The 22,956-nt window shown below is 38.8% G+C and overlaps 1 protein-coding gene across 7 annotated transcripts in view; it reads left to right on the forward strand.

Moving 5' to 3' along the window:
- The window catches only part of plce1 (phospholipase C, epsilon 1), an 85,735-nt gene that overhangs the window by 4,182 nt on the left and 58,597 nt on the right, over positions 1-22,956 (forward strand). For 4 of the 7 annotated variants that reach the window (XM_054767317.1, XM_054767320.1, XM_054767318.1 and 1 more), the window contains exons 2-4: positions 6,098-6,616; positions 8,013-8,399; positions 8,480-8,689. In XM_054767317.1, coding sequence (XP_054623292.1) covers positions 6,098-6,616; positions 8,013-8,399; positions 8,480-8,689 — 1,116 coding nt within the window. Of the gene's footprint in view, positions 1-5,016; positions 5,311-6,097; positions 6,617-8,012; positions 8,400-8,479; positions 8,690-22,956 lie in introns of all 7 variants that reach the window. The other 3 variants (XM_054767321.1, XM_054767322.1, XM_054767323.1) reach the window with 3 other exon arrangements.

A 22,956-nucleotide genomic window follows, 5' to 3' on the forward strand; every position in this document is an offset into this window, starting at 1 on the left:
TGAACTAACATACGCATTCAAAGATGTTGATGAAATGTAGTGGTCTACATTGGTAGAGATGGGTGCCTTTCACATTCATTTATTAATTTAATTAATTATTTTTTCAATTTAAGATATTTATCTCTTGATGTTCGGTGAGGCAGACAAGGTTCACACTTGAATTATGGCACAACAAGCACAATAATAATAACATACTACTACTACTACTACTATTAGTAATAATAATGATTATAATAATAACACGGGCTACTGTTGTAGCCGTAATCCAGCTAAAGCCCAGCTCTGAACCCCCGACGTCACCTCCTGGCCACACTTTCAAAACACATTTATTGCAACACACATTATCATGAGTCTTATTTATGGCTTAGATGGCTTATTTTCTCTCATTATGTCAGCTATAATGGGTAATACGCGTGTAAAGGTGACTGTAGGGGTGTTGGTTCATGTCTAGTGGGCTCTAACAATGTTAAAAACTGTATTTAGAAGGTTATAAACAGGTTTTCTCAAACTACGAAAATATTTGATTTATAAATAAGGAATCATACTTTGTGGAAATTCACTTATCACCGTCCGGTCTGGAACCAACTAACCACGATGTTGGATTACTTTATGTGTTATTCAGGAAAAACTTCATCATGTATGATTCCATTTTAATTCAAGTCATCATTAGTATTATGTTATTTTGTGCCTTCTCCCTGAAATAACTTTCTGCAGGCTTCTGATTGGCTAAAATGGCCTTCAATTTAGTTTTTACAGCACCATCCGCTGCTTTGGCATGCATTTCACAGCCCACAAATGTGTTTCCATGTGGAGATTTGTATTAATGATTAAAAATGCTAGCAGACAGTACATGTGGATATCACCCCAATCAGCACAATAGACAGTATTGTAGCAGAATGGATGGAAAGGCTTTTTGGTCAGTGCACTTGTCACTCTGTGTGACCTGGTTTTGTGTACATATCTGTGTGTGTGTGTGTGTTTGTGTGTGTGTGTGCGTGCGTGTGTGTCTGTCTGCAATCTTGGTCCGAGGCTGAGATTTTTTGCCTGGAAGAGTAATTTGCTTTGTTTGCTTGAGGTTGGTCACAGTTTAGCTGATAAACCACAAAAAGAAGATATTTTGAAATTTTTGTCCTCTTTATTTTGCTGCAGGATTTCAAGTGACTTTTGTTAGATTTTAAAAAAGGGCTTAAATCTTAGATACTGAAGTGATCCTGTATTAAAATATAAATATATACATATTTTGCTATGTGGTTAGCTACTTATGTTAATGGACATGCAATAATAAGATAACCTACATGCTGTATAAAAGTGTAACTGCATTTTTGCCCCCGTTTATCATTAAACAGAATTTTTGTTTCTAGCATAATACCTGCACCATATTTTAAATGTATTTATTTATGTATTTAATAATTGTTTACATATAATATTTTAAACTTCTGATTTGTTTATTTTACTTATATTTCCTATTGCACATTACAATGTCTATTATTTATTTATTTTTAATAATTGTTTGTATCATGATAATACCGTGTTTTTTTTTTTTTATTTAATGGTGTATTTGTTCTATAGTATAATACCACGTCTTTTAAAGTCTGATTTATATATTGACTTGTTTATAAATAGTGTTTACAGCATGATATCATATAATTTGAATGTATTTATTTATTATATTTTTCACAGCGTTATACTAGGTATTTGAAGCTTATTTATTTATTTACAATGAAAAAATAATAATTTTGCAGGTGTCTGAACCCTGCCAATACAAACTGATTGACTGAAACTACAATGTGGTGAAATTGTTTTATTATAACTGCCCTTTCAACCCTTATCCTAGTATGGACCCAAACATGTGATAGGTGAAATGACGGGACTGACAGTTACATAAACCGATGTCATACTACTCCACCAACTTCCGACTGGTGCACTTTGCTCCGACTTGCCTTCGTTCGTCACATTTCCAGTCATAATATGCTTTATGCACCGGTAACATAAAAGCAGGTGATGTAATCTGACACGATTATCATAAAACCACTGTTATTTCCCCAAAGAGGTGAGTGAATAGCCTCCAATTGTTAGAACGATTCTTTGTCATTGTGTCAGCTCAATTCCTTGTCTGGCTGGTGTCACTGCAGACAAGTCACTCACAGGTGTCCCACTTCCAGTCCAGATGGCGCAACCGCCACAGTCAACCAAAACGTTTTCTTCCTGTTATTATTATTATTACTATTAGGTGTTAATTAGTTTCACGGTAATTTTTGCACATGTGACTCAGCAAAGTGTTTGTCAAAGTCAAGTGAAGATAGCAAAGTGAAGGAGTCATGGTGCATTTGAAAACATTCAAGATAAACGTGTTTGTAACCTTGGGTTTGGTACGTCCACATTCCTGTCTTACCTACTTTGAGTCACGTAACTCAGGTCGGAAGTTTAATACCAGTACTTGACCAGCGTTTACAAGACAGTGTTGTTGTACCGTATTGACCCAAATAGAAGATGACCCCTCTGGTGTTTGCCAATTCGCAAAGAACATTTGCTAAATTTAGCTTTTTCAAGCATAAAAATGGCAAAATGAACAAAAACATAAATGTAAGGCATTCAGAAGACGCATTTAAAGATCTGATTTGCAGTATTCTACACTGGTCACAAGGTGTCAGTAATGTTACTGTTAGTGACGGGTTTGTTGTGTAGTTCCGAGCTGCTGTTTAGAGGGCAGCGGGCTATAGAGGGCAGTGATGTTCGGTATGCTGGGTTAGAGCTATCTTTTAGGAAATAAATCTGAAGAAGAGAACTAGGAAGTGTCGAACTGTTCATACTGTGTTTTGAGCTTCGGCCTGTAAGACGTAGTGCCCTGTGTCTATTTCAAATAACTGACTAATTTACAGCCATCCTGACATGTTGTCATTCAGCCGCCTTTACATTACATTGATCAGACAATAGCAAGTCCAGGAAGTATGCTGTTCAGAAAAAAACATCAAGGAACTCTCCTAATGCTAACCTGTGAGTTTATGTAATGTTTTATTTATGTCTAATATGTCTTATTTTCTGTCATTATGTCTACTACTATATTGGGTAATATGACTGTAGAGGTGACTGTAGCGGTGTTATTCCATGTCTAGAGGGCTCTAATAATGGTAAAAAACGTATTTAGAAGGTTGTAAACGTGTTTTCTCTAACTACAAAAATATTCCATTTGTGAATAAGGAATCCCACTTTGCCGATATTTACCTATTATGATCGAGTATGTCGATATTTACCTATTATGATCGAGTATGTATGTATGCATGTATGTATGTATATGAACACCCCTAATATATATACAGTATACACAGTATAGCAGGGGTGTAACGGTTCGCATGGATGTATTGAACCGTTTTGGTTCTGCATGTTCGGTTCGGTCCACTTGCGTACCGTTTCAGTTATATTTTATGTTATTTTTCTGATTAAGTATATTACTGGAGTGATCTAAGCGCTTCACGCGGAACTAAAGTCCTGGCCGAGTTCCCGAACGGACGCCTCTGAGTGTCGGACACTACTGGCTGAGGGGGAGGAACGCTAGTAGGTCGCAGGCTTGACAAATGGCATCGTGGCAAATGCAATGGAGAAGCCTGAGCGAGAAGACCCTGCAATCTCACTACGGTCTCCTGTTTGGGAACACTTTGGCTTCCCTGTTAAAATTACGGATGGACAAAGGCAAGTGGATAAACCCAAAGTTGTGTGTCGACAGTTCCACAGATATATCGAACCTGTAATGCCACAGCAACATCCGAAGACCTGAGGTCAGTGTTCATGACTCCACCATAAGAAAGACACTGGGCAATTCTGCTGCTTTAGAAAAGGCTGCCTCCACCCACTGAGACAAAGAGACTGTATGACTGATGAAAGGGCTCACTTCGTTCATCCCGTTGTTCTATGGAACGTACGCGTCAAGGTGTTGACACTCATTCACATGGCAATGTATTGAGGCCGGCAAAATTATCGAGTTAATTTTTTTTTTTGTGATTAATAAATTTATTATCGTCCCAGGCCTAATTCACATGAGACAGTTTTTTTCTGAATGAGAAATCTTGTAACGTTTTAATCTTGCAAGATCTTGTGACACCACTAATATATATATATATATTATGAGAAAAGTGTGACATACTTTGTAGTGTACAGTAACAAGTTTTGTTTGTGAGTGATGGGAAGAAAAACTCTGACTGGCATAGTTCCGCTTCAGTCATATACCACCACCTTCTGGTTTGCATGTATAAAATATATTCTGGGTATATAGACTCAGAATAAGACATCCCTGTCATTTTGAGACTTTTATCTAGGTCTTATACTACTACATACAGTCATGTCTGTACGTTTGTGTAAACTAACTTTTCTACTCCTGAAGCGCTGCACACAAATGGGTGAAAATGTGTCAAAACATGCACCCGTACTGTGTTGCCTGTGCTATTATTTTTCCTGACAAAATACACCAAATGGCAGCCCTGTTATTAAACCCCATTAGTTGGATTGACATTAAATTTCTCGCACAAATCCATGGGCATCATTGGGTCAGCACAAAATTTGGTACACACCTTTAGGGGACTAGCAAGCGCAAGTCTGTAAAATTTGAGCAAGATACTGTCGTTTCAAAAACATGGCTGCCATCAGCCCTAACATTTTTGGGACTTTGCATATAATTTGCCATAAGTTATTGTCCATTTGGCTAGTGATTATAAAACTCTGCATTTTGATCACAACCGATAGGGTGCACCACAAATGTTTCTATGCCAATTGCATGAAAGCCAGCTAGGCTGTCATTTTGTCTTGTTGCTGCAGTTGTTTTGGTCACAAAGGCTCATGTAGTACTGCAGTGATTTAGCTGAATGGCTACAGATAAGAACACTGGTGACCAAAGAGGGCACAGTAGGGATTGAGAGAAGGCTGGCAAGTTTTACTATTTGTCTGTATCTTTTTTGTAACAATTAAGTTGTAGATGTCAACAAATAGTGATTGATGACTTGTGTTCCTTTTGTGTTTTCACCTCAGGACCTGCAAATACTGCAAATACCAGAGTTACATGTCCGGACCCAGCACACATACCCAGCCTTGTAGTAAGCTGCACTATCAAGGACATTCCTCAAGCCTCCAGGGTCACATCTGCAGTTTTGTTATCAGGCACTTCTTGCAGCTGCACAAGCTTCTGTTTCCACTTCAAAACACACCACTCAAGAGGTCTTTGGACACTTCATTAGACAGAATTGTTCCCATGATGGAACTTCAAAGGAAGGAAATGGACTTTTGTGTTATCATGACCCGGTTTAGATCCATCTGATCATCTGTGTGAGTACTGTGACATACTGTAGCATAGATTCTAGGAGTGTAATGGTACATGTATTTCTAGACTGATTTTTCAGTAGGATATAAAGGCGTACCTCACAGAACACATTACGTAAGGGACCGAAAGCGTAACTGTCTCACGATATATTCACACGTCTAGTAAACAGATACAGTGCAGCTCTGCCTTTGGTTAGAGGGAGTCATGGCTTGCGATTGTGCCTTGGAGCTTCCCTCTTGCATCTTTGACGTCTCTCGCTTGGCTTTTGCGGTGAAATAAGTAAACGGACAATGACAGGTGGATAAGATGAAAGCAGTGTGCAGTCGATATAGGAGAACGGGCTGGAACTATTAATGCTGCATTTCAGGCAGAAACTTTAATTTCCCAAAATAAAATAGCAATTCAGATTTTCACACTGTTCACTTGGGTGCACTTTCTGAAAAAAAACCTTGCAAACTATTTGGTAGCTACGCAGTTTTGTATTCTACATTTTGTTCCTGAAACGTGACTTTAAAACGGAGGTACGTACTGAACCATGACAATGGTGGTTCATTTATTACTTTTCTCATTTTTATGAAGAGCTCATTTCTCCACATTTTTAAACATAAGAATACTGCCTTCATATGTAATAAAACTGCAGAGTTAATTTCCTCTGCAGAGCTCATTTCCTTCTGCTGCTTTATGGAGTCTTCAATTAGAGGAACAAATATGACTGGCGGCTGAAACAGCTCAGATAATTAAAGAACGTTTATTGTCTCTGACAGTAAAATCTGACTTCTTTTCTCCCAACAGGAGTACAACCCGCTGCCTGCAGACACGATGGCCACCGAAGAAAATCAAACCCCAGTTGGGACCGTTGTCCTGGATAAGCGTTCAACACCTCCGTCCGGCAGGGAGACCAGACAGTCAAATGACGGCCGGGAAGTCGGTCAGCACCTGGACCAATCGTGGGTGCCAAAGCAGCGCAGCAGCCCCGCTTGCCTTTACTACAGGAAGTTGTTGTGTGACTGTGAGAAAGACGACATTTTGGACAAGAAATATTTTAAGGAGAAGCTCTTGGTTGGCAAAAGAATAGAAGGACTAACGTCAAAGCTTGGTTCAGGACGATCTTTGTGCCAGCTGGACTTTGGTGGCGAGGGTGGTTTTACCCAGCGTGACAACCCAGGAAATTGTTGCCACAGTCCCACTTCCAACCTCAGCTCCAGCTCCAGCCCCGTTGACAGTCCGTCGCTCAGTGTCAGCATCTTTTGGCCCAACCGGCGGCACGTCCGTCGCTCCAGCCTGCCTGTGTCAACGCTGGAGTTCCGTAAGGTAGCAATGACAGCGGGGGGTTAGCCTGCGTTTACACCAAGCGCTATGTTTCAGTTTGGCACAATACGGTTACAAACCCTACGCTGGCCTATGGATAGCAGTCCAGTCCAGGACAACAGCCCTGTGTAGCTAAGGAATGGTTATTATTAGGGGTGTCACGAGATGCGATGATACACGATTGGACAGAAGGTTCACGAGAACGAGACAAGACGTTATAACATTGCATTTAAGAAAACTACATTGACAAACTAGGACTGGACAGACTTTTTAATTTAACTGAGTCACAAAACAATACAGGTACATTTAGAAATGTTTTATAAATTTGCAAGCATGACCTTAGCATGATTATTAACTGTTAACTGTTAATTACTGTTAATTATTAACATTAACTGTTTTTTCACAAATTTGAACAAAACAAAACATTTTAAAAGTTAAAATAATGACGACAGTTGTAGCTGCTTCTACCTGTGAAGACATGGAAAATAGATTGTAGAATTCAAGTAGATCAGCTTTATGTTTATCATAAAAGAACTGCAGTTCCCATGATGCTTACTGTGCCGTACCAAAAGTAGTGCATTTTTAAAATAGACTCTACTTTTACATGTTTTGATAGAATGCAGCAGTTGTGTTTTAATCGGACAAATGTTAGGTATGTTTGATCAAAGGTAAAATTACTACAGCTTCTGGACATTAACACCGCAGCAAATGTTCAACTCAGAAGAAAAGAACAGCTGCACGTTGTGAGTGAGTGACGCTGGGAACACCAAGTGAAGGTTGGATTGTGCGTTTATAGTGGGCGTAAAGCATCAATCCTGCATTGCGCAATGCTACTTCCATATTACCTGTATTATCATTCATAGTAGCGATGGAGTACACTATCTGGCTGTTGGGGCTGTTGATTCAGTCTCTCTAAAGAAGAACAACATAACTTTAGAAGGCTAACAGGAGTTCAGAACATTCAGAGAAAGATTATCCCAAAATTAATTGACTAATACTGCTTTTCCCAGTATTCCAACAAAGACTTTTTGTCAAATGTCAAATTAGTGTAGCATCAGCTATTTTGCATAAAGGCTGCATGCATTTCACGTTTTAACCTTCTCATCTGCCTAAGAAGTGGAAAAAGATGTCAACCACTGTGCACAAACTGTGTACTCACCATTGTATGTGATACATACAAATCCTATCTTATCCTGCGGAATGCCCCAGGTTTCAGTTTTAAGTCCACTTTTATTTGTTTATACATGCTTTACTTGGCGAATCCAACAAGGGATCCCTCGTACCGCAGCAAAAAGTATTACTTTTGACAATGGAAATGCCAAACCAAACTGGAAACATGGCTTTAGTAGTGTTCTCCTTGCACTATTTATGTAATTGTTTTAATATTTTTTACTTTTAGACAACGCTATCCTGCTGCAGTCCCTCCAGTGAACCCAACTCACTGGTGTCCTCTCCCTGTAGCTCCCCCCTGCTACCTGTTCGCCGGCAGCGACGCCACAACGGACACATTCGCAGGCACCACGTCAAAAACGAACATGAGAGCTTAGAGGGTCTGGACAGCAGGCGGAATAGAAGCTCTTTGGAGACGTTCTTCCTGCGACGGGCGTCGCTTGAATCCATGCAGGACGAGCGGATGTCATTGGATGGTAGGGACAGGAGCTGCAGTGGCGGCAGCAGCAGTAATAGTAGCGATGGGGAGGCCGAAGAGGATAACTCAGAGTTCGTTAGGAACCGCAAGGATCGTTCCACCGTCCTGGTGAGGCGGTTCTTTAAGAACAATCAGAAGGTACATATTTGCAAAGTTGCACTTCATTTTGATGTCTTTCTGCAAAAACGTTCAGATGCATTGACTTGTCTGTGTGTAAGATGACCAAGTCGGTTTGCACTGGAACCAGAGCAATCGTCAAGACACTGCCCACAGGACGCATCTCCGAGGAGGCCTGGGAGGAGGTAGTTTGCCGCTTGACATGGCGACCAAGCAAGAGGGATATTCGCCAAATCGTAATGCGCAACGTGGGGGAACGCCCTAGAATCTGCAGGACAATGTTGCACTTTGTCTGGGCCAAGATACACAAGGTATGGGGGCTGCTAAAAGTGAAAAGTGGCATTTGCATGTTGCATGTGTGCATTAGCACTTGTATCGTTCAAAGGTGCAAAGATTTGACATTGAAACCTCCTGCAACTATTCACGAATGCATCATACATGATGATCACTGTTAAATACTTTCCAAAATCATACTACGCCAAGGTTCATGAGGTTCCATGAGAGCTAGTCAAGTTTTATGGCGTTACATCACTGACACTTTACCTGGAGTTACTCTATGTATGGAGCCAGAACACCACCATTAACTTTTGGCATTAAAAATGCATTTTGGCTTTTGTCTTTACACTGAAACAACTATTGGCACTGAAAAAGATTCCATTGAAAAACAGATTTTTAAAAAGTATATATTATGATGTGTATATGACTTTCCGATCAGTGTTGTTGTTTGTCCAATCTCAACCTGATCCTATCTTCCTGATTTTCCATAATTTTTTTTTTTTTTAACTTTCAACTTAATGGCTCATAAGTCCGAGAACTCTCATGGGAAGTTTTATGGTGCTTTTTATGACACTTTACATATGGAACCAGAATACTCCCATTAAATTTAAAATATTTACTTACTTTAAAATATGTTTGAATATGTTTTTCAATGTCAACTTCCTGGTTTTCACATTCATTCTTCTGGAGAGGAGAGGCTGCTGTGGTTCACATGCTCCTAGCTCCTCCCTTACACGCTGAAAGACTGCGGTTAAGTCACAAGTACAAAAGTAAAAAGTTGACTTTGAAAAACAACAAAACTGAAAAATAAAAGTACTTCAAAGGAAAACAATGAACATGATGGAGAAATCTGAAGGATGACATTGAAAAACATATCATATTAAAAATATTGTACTAGAAAATGTGTGTTTTGTTTTTCAGTGGATAAATACTTCAGTGTAGATACATTATTTTAAAAAGTATTTTCAATGCCAACACTTTATGCCAGTGTTCCGGCTCCATAGTAACCATGGTCTTGAGTTTAATGGGATGCGAAAATTTCCACTGACGATAAGGCATCGGTTTGGGTGAGGTTTTATTTCTCAAGTTCTCATTTCTCTTGGAGTGCCGCGCTCCATGGCTGTGGTTTTTGCTAATTTACCTCTCTGCTTTCTCCTACTATTTGGGTTGAGATTTTCTGCCTGTTATGCATTAAAGATGAATAATTGGTCCAAAAAGTATGCTGATAGACTGACACGCACATACTCATACGCACACACACACACACACACACACACACACACACACACACACACACAGGCTCTTTGTTTAGGGAAGGCTCTCCGCTGCGGAAAAGTGATTTATTCCCCCTGTTGGTTCTGCTCCCCATATTACTGACAGACCCATGACTGAGCCTTCTGTCCAAGTGTGTAAATGCACTACGCAGAGTTGCTAAAGCCACAGAAATTGACAGGATGGCAAATGAGCAAGACAGGAGTAGAACTGTAATTAAAGTTCTTGATAGTGTTACAACCCCTCATGTAAACTGTTGCAGGTATTCAAACACAAAGAGGCTATATACGGGCAAGTTTGCATATGCCTCTGTTGTTTTGCATTTTTACGACACCCAACATGGATGTTCTTGTGTTTTCTGTGGCTTCGCTGGTACACACACCGGACTACCACAACAGAACCCAACACTGTCTACGGTTACTCACATGCAGAGGCATCCACACGCCGCCTGGAGTGTGGTTTATGATTTTGGCGGCGTGTTTTCTTTTACGAGTCTTTTGTGGTTTCAGGAATACGACCCGAGCGGAGCTGCTGTAATAATGAAGCCATTCAAATAAGTCAGAGTTGCCAGCAAAACACTATATGAGCTACTGACACACAATGAACTGCAGTTGTCATCTTTAAAATGTGTTAAACATCTATGTTATATAACTAACTCAGGGTACACAACCAGCGGGTCGCGGCCCAGTACCGGTCGCAAGATCTTGTGTCACAAGTTCTCGCGAGATTAAAACGTGACAAGATTTCTTGTTCACAAAAAACTGGCACTAGGCCTGGGACGATAATAAATTGATGAATTAATCACACAATAAATGAAAATGAACTGTGTAAATTTGCTGGCTTGTATATATTGCCATGTGCATGCGTGTCTGTTTACCTCGTCTTCTGCCTCCAGGAAGAGGATTCACTCTGTGCATTGGTTTCAGCCCCATGGTGCCTTTGTTCTATAGAAAAAGACATGACCGGAGTGAGCCCTTTTGTCAGTCATATAGTCTCTTTGTCTCGGTGTGGGGAGGCGGGACCGGTAGCATACACATAGACTGCAGAAGCCTATAACGTAGTAGAAATTAAATTAGTAGATTGATATGGTATGTTTATTTGTTTCAGACATGCCTAACAAGTTATATGAAGGAACATCAAATGGTTACATTTGCATAGTTCAACATGACTGAAAAGGAAGAAACAGATTTTAGATTTAATCCTACCCCTTCCCCATGTCTATTACTGATAATTCATTCACACCATAACTTTAACTTTACGACATTTGTCATTTGTTATTTTTCCACTTTGAAAGGATGGTGTTATTTGTTTTATATGGTTTATTGTATCTGTATTTCTATTTATTGATGTACCTGTATCGTATAAGTGAGCAGATATGACGTGTATGCCTGTGGCGCTACGTACACAGCGTAAGTTTTACGTAGGGTCAGTTGGGGAATTGCTGGATATTACACACTATTTCTGAGTTATTGCTCTGGACTTCATAAGAACCACGGTACAATCGGACCAGGGATACCATGGTTTGCCTTTGAGTCATCATATTGCGTCCTGGCGGATGCAGGTAACGCAACAATGCGATCACTGCACAAATTCCAATACGTACTCTCTTTTATGTCACTTTCCCTTTTTGTTTTCATTCAGCAATACAGGATTTGCAATCTTGGCGGTATATTTCTGGTGTTTATTGAATAATCCAACTCCAACAATGTTTTACATTTTATTTTAGTATAAATTGTGCTTGTTGTTGCTCGCTGTAAACTGCAGCATGTGCATGCATGCCCGACTCTACTCAACGAGAGCGACAGGGTTAGCAAATGCCGAGAATGGTGGCTTCTCTGCACTTCTTGGTTGTTTCCTGAGCTTGTTTTGCCGTTGTAATGTTATGTTAGTAATATTGTTTTCCGAAATACATATTTTAACGATTAATAGTAGTTCTGAAGAATAAGAGATATTACGAGATTAGAACATGATCACATCTTAGCTGCACCGCTGTATAAGCCGCAACGCCTGATGAAAAAACATGATCAGTGAAGCCTAAAGACATAAACATGTGGGTGTGGTACATGGATGCTGTAAATTTGAACAGTGTTATCACTTATTTATAAATTATTACTGATTTATGGTGACTGATATGTCTCTTCTGCAGAAAAAAATGCTTATTTTGAGAGAAAAATTTAAATAAAAAAATAATATTTTGACCAAAAATCTGCAAATTTGCACGGCCGTGAATGCTGAATTGCGAATTTGCCAGGGATCCACTGTAAATGTGTATCCTTTTCAGAAATAATGTTTTTAGGAATAATGTGCAATCAATTTATTTTACATAGCCGTCACTTTCGGGTCAAAGTTGGCTCGTGCTTAAGTGAAATGAAAACTATGTTAACAAGTTTTCTCAGTGGGGCTGCATCTGAAAAACTTCCCAAGCCATAGGATAATGGGAAGACCAGAAAGTCAGCCTACATTATGATAGTAGCTACTTAAAATATAGTTATGTCACTTACAGGCGCACAAGCACGCCGAATGCTTTGTGTGAAGTCTTTTGTTCCGTCATTTTGGATTTAAGTTTAAATGAACTATCCAGAACTTTCCACCATGGCATTGAAAGTGGTGTTGTTGCCATTCCCTCCAATGACTTGTTTTTGCTCAACATGAACCCTCTGACAAAGTGCCTCATTGTAACATTCCTAACAAAATCCAACCTAATTCTAACACTAAGTTTAATTTTCAAGCTTCAACCTGATCTTCAGTCAAAGATTCATCCAATTGTTTAAAATTACTCTCTAAAAATATTGGCTAAACCAAGGAGTTTTTCTGGGCTATCTCGCCATGGCCCTGTGTGTTTATTGCTACAGCTAATGACGTGTGCCAAAGAATATGGGATTATATGAGGGAGGGTGGAATATGAGCAGGGTGAGAGAGGGAAGGAGCAACACTCTTGTGAGAGAATGAAAATTAAATTTTATTGGTGGAAAAAGATCTTTCTTGGAGTAAGGACTGTTTGAGGGAGAAGAGAAAGCAAAATGCATTAAAGATGAAGAAATATGAAGTGCATAAGTGGTAATGATGGGTATTTGTTTGAAAAAAAATTGTGTTCTCACACTGGTCTTTGATGAATACAAATTGTGCTGTTCTTATTCTTTATCTTGTGGAGTGGCCAAGGGTTCGATTGGGTGTCCACTTTTATTTGCTTCATAGGGGGATCATTATTAGGTGATTCAAAGACATTTTGCATCATTGTTATGCAGGCAATAACTTCTTGAGAAGAGCACAATAGATGGTTATTGTATATCCTTGTTAGCGCTGATGGTCTCATTTATAAAAATAATAATAATAATTTGTCTTAGTGTCTGATAGGGCTGGGCGTTATGGACCAAAACTCATATCCCAATATTTAGTTTGAATATCGTTATACGATATATATCCCGATATTTTTTCAGCAAACTTAGTTTAGACAAAGTCACAGCCAAATATTTGTGTCAAGTTATTTTATTAAAAGAAATACTTAACGAGGAAATTTTTTGACATTTTAAAGCTTCATACAAGATGCACATTATAAATATAGAAAAAGTCAAATATATGTATATTTTTTTATAACAAACCTATACTGAAATACTCAGCTAGTAAGAAAAGCAAAAAATATGAAGGAGTGCCCGGTTTAAGAGGACATTTTTAGCAACTCAGCAACTCAAAAATAATTTAAATTGAACAGTAGTATTTTTTAGGCAAACATTTTTAAAAGACACAAGCATGTCCTTATTTTGTGCCAGGAAAACCAACCTGTTAACTGCATCAGGATTAGCAACTGTCTGGCTTCCTTGTACATTTGTGGTAAAGCTTGTTGTGCTAAGCAAGTGAGCTTTGTGTTGTGGCGAGAGTTGTGCAGCCAGAGCGCAGCTTCACACATTCCCCGTATTGGAGTTTGTGCCAAGTTTTAAGGTGGTGAAAAATATTTTTTTTATGCTCTGAATCCGAAATACCGCCAAATTGCTGAGCTACAACGAAGTATTCGGGCCACATTCTGACTAATTCTTCCACCGCAGGCGATGTCGTGTCCTCCATTTTCGTGGAAGACGGAGCTGTCAGGCTTCTGCTCCACCCCTCCTTCCTCCTACTGCATGCATGGAGGGAGGCGGGGCAGAAGCTCTCACATAGCGCAGAGAGATGAGTGAGACAAGCCAAGGGTTACGGCGCAAATCCAGTCTATATCGATATTAACGATATGCTTGTTTTTGACATCGTGCTTAAAAGAAATATCGATTTATTAATAATATTGATATATTGCCTAGCCCTGGTGTCTGAGAAGTCAAAGAGAGAAAAGGGAAGGTTTTTCAACCCCGTTGTGCAGTTTAAGCCGCAGTGAACTCCTCACACTACTAATTACAGCCCTGCAGAATCCCTTTCAATGTAACCAAAGTGCGCCTGGCTGAGTGCTAAGTGATCACGCCACATGCAGTGGCAGTGAGGCGTGTATACGGGTTGCATCCGTGTAATTAACGCTTGTTTTATTACAGATGATACAAGTTCAGGCATACAAGAATAGAGCGTGTCCTCAAGGGACACTTTGTTTACTAGTCTCATCACAAGCAGACTCGGGCCAGAATGTTGACATGTTTCATCAATCGGTGCCCTGGGAAAGAAAATAAAACACACAAAAATGCACTTTCTCATGTCCTACTGGAGCATCACAACATCACACTAAAAATACTCTGGCGCATGCGTCAATGGTGGCACAGCCAAGTGCAATACAACAATTTTTATTGACCAACTGCTGTATGTTCTGAACTCCTGTTTCCATGCTGCAATAGTGGAGGTCTGCGTGGATGTAGCTCAACTTCTCATAGCTGTTGTTCCGCTACAAAGGAATGTGCTGCGCAGGCCACTTTCTCTGCGTGTTGTGGCTTAGCCAGAGATTAGCATGTGCGTTGGGGGGGGTTATACAGTACTTGAAACACACGACTGCTAGTAATGTACTGTACCACATTCAATGCTCTGTGCATGTGGAGTTTGTTTTCAGCTGAAACACATCAAGTTTGCTTTGGTGGGGTGACACTGCAGTGTCAAAACTGCATCCTGGTGTGTTTTTTTCCACATTTTGTTGGCTTGAAAAGTGTACACGCGCTGTTAGCTCAGCCGCCTCGCATCCCCGTGGCAGAAAAGACTGTGAAGTCTGCATATGATAGCACACATGGGGGTCGTGTGGAGTAGAAAGCTTGCGAAGTCGGAGTGAAAATCCATAAAAAGTGTCTTTGTAGCTTCCCACTCACAGTCATACATTGACAACCCTTAATTTTTTTTTTTCTCTTATTCATGTAATGTCATACTTTTTCTTGTGAAGTGATGACATTTTTGAAATTGTAATAATACACATTTTAAAAAAAATTTAATACTTTTTTCTTGTAATATGATTTTTTTCCCTTATTAATAATGACCTTTTTCTTTCTAATATTACACTTATTGTCTTGTCAAATTAATTATTTTTTTTCATATTTCACTCTTTACTTGTAGAATTAGGACATTTTCCCCTTAATTATTCCTTTTTCCCTTTGTAATACAGACCTGATCAAAATCTTAAGACCAGTTGAAAAATTGCTAGAATTTGCATTTTGCACATTTGGATCTTAATGAGGTTTTAAGTAGAGCTACAATATGCAAAAACAAGAAGGGGGAGTGAGACAAAAAGCACTTTGAAAAAGTAATTTATTGAAAACAACAATTAAACTGAAATAGGCTGTTTATCAGCTGATCAAAAGTTTAAGACCATCGCTCAAAAAATAAGAAAAAAACTCTCCAAACCAGAATTAAAAATGTTCTCAGTAGGACTCAGTAATGAGTAGCTCCACCGTTCTTGTTCATCACTTCAAAAACGGGTTTGGGCATGCTTGATGTGAGTGTTTCCAGGAGGCTAGTGGGAACATTGCTCCAAGTGGTGAAGATGTCTTTTGCCAAGCAAGCATTGTGAACTGCAGCGTTGTCCTGTTGAAAAACCCAGCTGTTACCACACAGACGAGGGCCCTCAGTCATGAGCGATGCCCGCTGCAACATCTGCACGTTTGACGACCCTGCACCACCTGAAGCTCTAGTGTTCCACTGAATGAAAAAGCACCCCAGATCATGATGGACCCGCCTCCACTGTGCCGGGTAGAAAACATCTCAGGTGGGATCTCCTTGTCATGCCAGTAACGTTGGAAGCCATCTGGACTATCAAGATTACATTTTTTCTCATCAGAGAATAAAACTTTTTTCCACCTTTCAATGTCCCATGTTTGATGGGCTCCCTGGCAAAGTCTAAACACAAATTTTTGTGGCTTTGAAGGAGACGAAGTCTTTGAATTATTTTTTTGTTTTTTAAACCCTTTTCCCGCAGATGCCGTCTGATGGTTATTGCGCTGCAGGCGGCACCTGTAAGGGCCTTAATTTGGGTCAAAGACCGCCCTGTGTCCTGATGGACAGCCAATCGGATCCTCCGGCTCAATGCAGGTGTGATTTTTTTTGGGTCTACCACTTAACTTTTTTGTTCCATAATGCTCAAGATCTTTCAAAAAATGTAGAATGACTGATTTACTGCCCCCAACCTCAGCAGCAAAGGCACGCTGCGAGAGGCCTTGCTTATTCAGCTCGACAATCCCACCACATTCAAAAAGAGAACGCTTCTTAGTTTTAGCCATCAGGAGGGCATGACAGTGTGAATGCCTGACAGAAAATGAACATTTTGAGCAGATTTTGGCTATCATAGCCTGTGGTCTTAAACTTTTGATCAAGTGATAACTAACCTATTTCTTTTTTTTTGGTTTAATTTTAAGTTCCAAATGTTTTTTGTCTCACTCCCCCGTCTTGTTTTTACATATTGTAGCCCTACTTAAAACCTCATTGAAATCCAAATGTGCAAAATGCAAATTCTAGCAATTTTTCAACTTGTCTTAAGATTTTGATCAGGAGTGTATTACACCCTTTTCTAATAAAATTGTTACTTTTCTCCTTAACATTATTCTTAAAAAATAATATTTATTATTATTATTATTATTATTATTACTATTATTATTATTATTATTATTATATTTTATAATATTTAATATCCCCACTTTCATTGTAATTCTAATATTAAATATTAGAACAAAAAGTATGATTTTTGTTGTCATATTTTACTTTTTGTCTTGTAATTTTTTTCTTGTACTATTGCATGTTTTCGTGTAAAAATTTTTCCTTTCTTTCTTGTATGATTAGAAATGACCTTTCTCTTTATATATATATATATATATATATATATATATATATATATATATATATATATATATATATATATATTAAAAATATTTAGTCTCATAATTAGGTATTTTTTGTAATTTTTTTTAAAATTTTAACTATTCTAATAAAAATAGAATTTCTTTATTTTTAATAGAATAGCTTTCTTGTTGTAATATTGTATTTTGTCAAGTAAAATTAAACCTTTTTTCTTGTAATATTTGTGTAAAATCAAACACTGCTACTACATAATTTTTTATAAAGCTCTTGTAAAGCAATAGAAATGTAAACTATATTTCATTCAAGTACATTAAAAGTGTCTGATGTAGTAGCATTTCAAGCACTGAGGCTATCTCACCAACTCAGCTGTATTATTATCTCCCACTAGGAAGTAGTTAAATAATAGCATGTTGTTGTTGTTGTTTTGTGCTATTCTGAGTGCACTCCATGAATGATACAATTGATGTAAAAATAGCTTTGCTAACGCTCATGATGTGAGAGGTCAGCCAGAGAAAGGGTTTAACCCAAAAAGAACAAAAGCATTTTTTGAGGAAATATTTGTGGAAAGTGTGACGTGGATGTGAGATTATGAGGTTCCCTTCATAAATCTCAACACTTGAATGATCTTCACAGCTCCAATTATCATTATTGACTGGATGTGCACTCACTGGACACTTCATTAGGCACACACTTAAAGGTAAAGGTAAATGCTGTAACGGCTGAATTTGCAATGCAATTATTGTGTTTGATTGTGGAGGTGGACTTGATGTGGCCAGTAGGTGTAATACTAAGCGTATTATCCTCATATTCTGCTTGAAAATTGTCCATAAATGTAAAAAAATCTGCAGTTATTTCAATTCCAGCATCCTTGCCCATGGAAGTAAAGCTTATGGGTCCACCTAGTGGAGGCCATACTTCAGTGCAGATAATGTCTGGGCAGGCCCTTGAATTTTCTGCAGTAGGTGGACCCTGTCAATGTTCATCCACTAGAGGGTAATACTGCAGAGGTGTGTGGCATGTACGGACAGCTTTGTAACACAAGCACTCGACCTCTTGTATATTTGTCAGCATTTACACACCACATCTTTGTAATTAGTAGATTAACAAAAGGAATTACACAGCCAGTGTTGTCCAATCATTATGCTGTCTCATTAGTAAGCCACCGAAGCGTTGATCAAAGACGTGCAAAACAAAAGCCGGCCAGCAGCTGTTTGCATTGTCCTCAAAACAACTTTGATGTCACTATTGGAAATGTCCACTTGTTTATCGACATTCGATGGGACATACTGTATTTACTTGCTACCGTGTCACCTGACACACAGGTAACGTTTATCCAAATGAAAATGTGATTGTTCTTAATACAATAGTCAGTCTAAAACTCTCATTTTTGCCCTGTCAGTTTAAATTAGGTTTGAATGGTGCTTTTATGGAAGAACCTGTGGAATTGTTGTCTCAATATTAATATTATGGTTTTATTCTTGTAAAACCACAATTGAAAAAGTTTCTTGTAATACTCCTTTTTCTTATAATTTTACACTTTTTTCTTATAAAACTAAGACTGTTTTCTTGTAATATTGTAATTTTTACTCATGAATTTCTTATTACACTTTCTTGTAAAATGACAACTGTTTTTCATCGTGTTTTTTCATTACACATTTTTCCTTGTACATTACACTTTCTTTCTCGTAAAAAAAATTCAGACTTTTCTTGTAATATTACATCCTTTGTCACTACAAAATGACTACAGTACTCTTTTATTGTGTTTGTGGTGTTACACTTTTGAAATGACTCTTTTTCACTTAAAAGTACAACTCATTGCTGTAGTTTTCCAATTTCCAAAATATTACATGTGTTTTTCTGATAAAATCACGACTTTTTTCTGTAAATTACCGTATTTTCACGACCATAAGGCGCACCATATTAAAAGGCGCAGTCTCATATACAGGTGCTATTTCTGTATTTAACGCATATACAAGGCGCACCGTATTATCGGGCGAAGGTATGCACGCTAAAACATTCCGTGTCACTTAGACGTCAGTGAGGAAGCGACAGTGCTTTATTTCTTTAGACAGATTAAGAGCAGAACTGTCATTCAGTTTATCAAACCCACTTGAAATCAGGATGGTCATCACTCCACACAACAGTCTCAGTCATGGTGCACAACTAAAAACATCACACAGCAACGCAAAAACAGACAAGACACTACCGCTACTTTTGCAGAACAATAACTAACAACTGTGTAGCTCAAACATGTAACTTTAAGAGCGTTTGCACCAAAACACTACCGCAAAGCATGCTGGGGAACAGGAAGCGCTCCCAGCAACACTACAATACGCTAGCATGCATGCTATTGTATGTTTTCAAAAAGCCAATGGGAGCAAAACTGTGTTCGGTTTTACTTTATTGGAGTATTTAACAATGTACTCACATTATTTTTGATCCATCAAAGTCTTCATCTTCCGTATCCCAAATGAACAGCGGGGCGAGTTCTCCATCAAACATGCCAGGTTCCCTCTCGTCATTGTCAGAGTCAGTCTCGTTGCAGTTGTCTCAGAAATGATGCTGCTTTTGCGAAAGCTCAAACAACAGTGCATCAGACACATTAGCCCAAACATCCACAATCCATTCACAAAAATTGTGGCGTAACTCGAATGGCGCTGCCTCCCAGTCTTAGTGAAGCTGTGTTTACTAGCTGTCATCATCACTCACACGCCGCTCACAACTTCACTTTAAATGCCATGTTTACACCGATGTCCAGCGGTTGGAGTTCCTTTTGATGTTCATTTCCTGCACTTGGTTTTTCACAGCTGCTGTGGTGACGCGTGCGAAAAAAAACATCCGGTCTCTTTCCGTACACGTCACTCAGCCACTCAACCATTTTCTCCTCATCCTTCCAGCTCCTTTGATTGGTCCAGCTGGAAACTTTTCTTTAGGCAGCGTCTTCCTCTTAAAAATCACCTTAGGTAGCAGTTTCTGTCCATTACCATGGCAACCAAGCACAACAGTAGAAGCTGACTTCTCGTGCCCTGTTGTGTGTATCGCTACCATGCTGGTCCCCTTCTCTACAGTGTGGTTCACCGGGATGTCGAAAGTGAGTGGCACGTCGTCCATGTTGATGATGTAGTGGGGCTGGATGTGTTTGTCTGCAATGTTTTTACTGCAGTAGGAGGGGAAGATGGCCAGCTTTCCTTGTAATCCGCTGGATGTTGCTGCACCACGGTAGTCCTTGTCCGGATGGATAGATGGCGCCATTTTATAATATAAAACTACTGGGTCCGTGCATTTAGCGTCCTCAGTCACGTCCACCTTTCCTCTATACAAACAGCGTGTCGGCAGGAGACGCTCCCAGTCAGTCGAGCGGAGCGCTAAAAGTCACACAGCAACACTTACAGATTTTGGAACTCGGTACACGCATAAGGCGCGCCGCATTATAAGGCGCATTGCCCATTTTGGACAAAATTTAAGACTTTTAAGTGTGCCTTATGGTCGTGAAAAACGGTACACTTTTTTTCCTGTAAGATTGTGCCCTTTTCCTTTAAAGTATGACACCAGTTTCAAATACATTTCTGACATTCTTTGCTGTAATATTGCACTTTTTTCTTCCTAAATATTGACTTAAAAAAAAACATTTATTTCCATTCATTTTGCCTTTAAAATATTACATTTTTTCTAATAAATATATACACTTTTCCTTGAAAATATGATATTACTTTTTAAATATATTGCTTTTTCCTCTGAAATATTACGCTTTAGTCACATAACGTATTCTTTTTTCCTTTAAAATATTATGCTTTTTTCTTATAAAATTAGAAGTTTTTCTTGTAATATTGCACTTTTTTCTAGTAAAATGAGCCCGTTAAAATTAACATTTTTTTGTAATCTTGCGCTTTTTTCTTGTAAAATTATCATTTTTAATAATTGTAGAATTATAACTTTTTTTCTTGTAATATTAAACTTCTTCCTCGTAAAATTGTTTTTCCTTTATATGCTTATGTGTAATTATAACTTTTTTTCTTGTAATATTACGCTTTTTCCTCGTAAAATTGTTTTTCCTTTATATGGTTATGTGTGACCTGCCTGCTTCACACTGCCCGCGCCAAGGCTCGAACACAGGCCCTTTTGTAATGGGAGACGAGAGCGCTGACCGCTCAGCCAAAAGCCTGGACTGTCATCCGAGTGCTCGGTGCAGCTCTTAAGGCAGAGGAAGTGAGGTTTTACCAACATACACTTGTGCAGCTGCACTGGCTGGTATCCGTTACATAAGGTTATCGTTTAATTCATTTTGAACATGCATACAGTTACATTGGAATACATCACATAGTATTATTCGCAGTAGTATTTTTACACTGTTTTCTTGTACATTAGTAGTAGTAGTGTCGGACTGATAGTGTCGATTGTATGGACATGATTATTTATTGTTTGTGTCATGAAGCAGTTAAGCCAAAATGGAGGGCAGTACATGGCTACAACCAGCAGAGGTGCTATTGATTCAGTCTTAGCTAGTTTGCTGTGTAAAGAAGCCTGACTTGACATCGTGGCATGGAAACAGGTGTACAGTGTTCCCTTGTTTATCACGGGGATAGGTTTCCAAAATAACAAGCAATTATTATATATGTTTCAAGGCTGTAAAACCCCTCACCATAAATAACATTTTCTCACATTTCTCTCTTGACGTTTTCCGTGTGTCGAGACGTTGTTTGTGCATTTTTTTTTCCACGTCACGCGTGTAAATGAGTTATTCCGAATGTTTCAGAAACCACAATATTGACGTTAACCCGAATATTGACTGCATGTAAACGTAGTGATTGAGAGAGGTTATTAAATTCCATTGCAAATACTTTTAAAAAGATCGAACAATTAATCGTGGCCGACCCTCATACTTAACCATTGATGCTTTTAGCATCTGTGCTAACAGTATTTTTTTAAATAGTATTGCCTTAGAATTATGACTTATTTTCTTATGCGGTATAACCTGTCACTATTCAAAACACAGTCCAATGCATTGTGTACACACACAGGAGGAGGATGAATTGAAGCGTGGCACACCAGCATCTCCTCCTCCTCCTACATCTTTGTGTGTTTAGAGTGTGCTGACTGATAGCATCTTGCTAACCTAATATGGGGGTACCCTCTCTGAGGCAGAGATATCAGGCTTTTTTTCTTCCCTTGCTTTGTCCATTGCTTCTATTTGCTTCCCGCCTCTTTCTCGCTTTCTCTCCCCTTTTGTGAGCTTTGTCGATGTAGAGAGCTCTCACTCACCATCTCTCTCTCTCTCTCTCTCTCTCTCTCTCTCTCTCTCTCCCCTGTCCATATCTACTTTGTCACTTTTGAAAGCGTTCTTAATCAAGACAAAGAGGGATTGGAGTCGTGTCTTTCTCTGTACATTTTATGAAACGGTAAGTTGGAGTTCTTGCACTTTTCATTCATGTTTTATGTGCATGATTAATTACATTTCTATTCGTTTTAGCAAAAATATTTTACTGTGTCATGCAATATATTAGCATAACTACATAGTACGCTTGTATTTCTCCAGAAGTGTGTTTCTTGCATATGTAAGAGCATCCATGACGCTTGTTCCTGATCATGAGATGTGTAAATCTGGGGGAGTGTGGTGGGAAATGATCCCATTGGCCGCTCATAGGGAATGGCTACCAGCCTGTTTGGTCCTCAACATGACCTCCTGTTTACGCTTTCTGGCCCATTCCTTGGCTTGTAACACAAAACAGGAAAATAATTGTAATATAACAAGACTAAAGTAACAATTTTTCCTCCTTCTCCTAAAGTGACGACT

This window comes from Dunckerocampus dactyliophorus, chromosome 2 (assembly GCF_027744805.1).
Source record: "Dunckerocampus dactyliophorus isolate RoL2022-P2 chromosome 2, RoL_Ddac_1.1, whole genome shotgun sequence".
NCBI lineage: Eukaryota > Metazoa > Chordata > Actinopteri > Syngnathiformes > Syngnathidae > Dunckerocampus > Dunckerocampus dactyliophorus.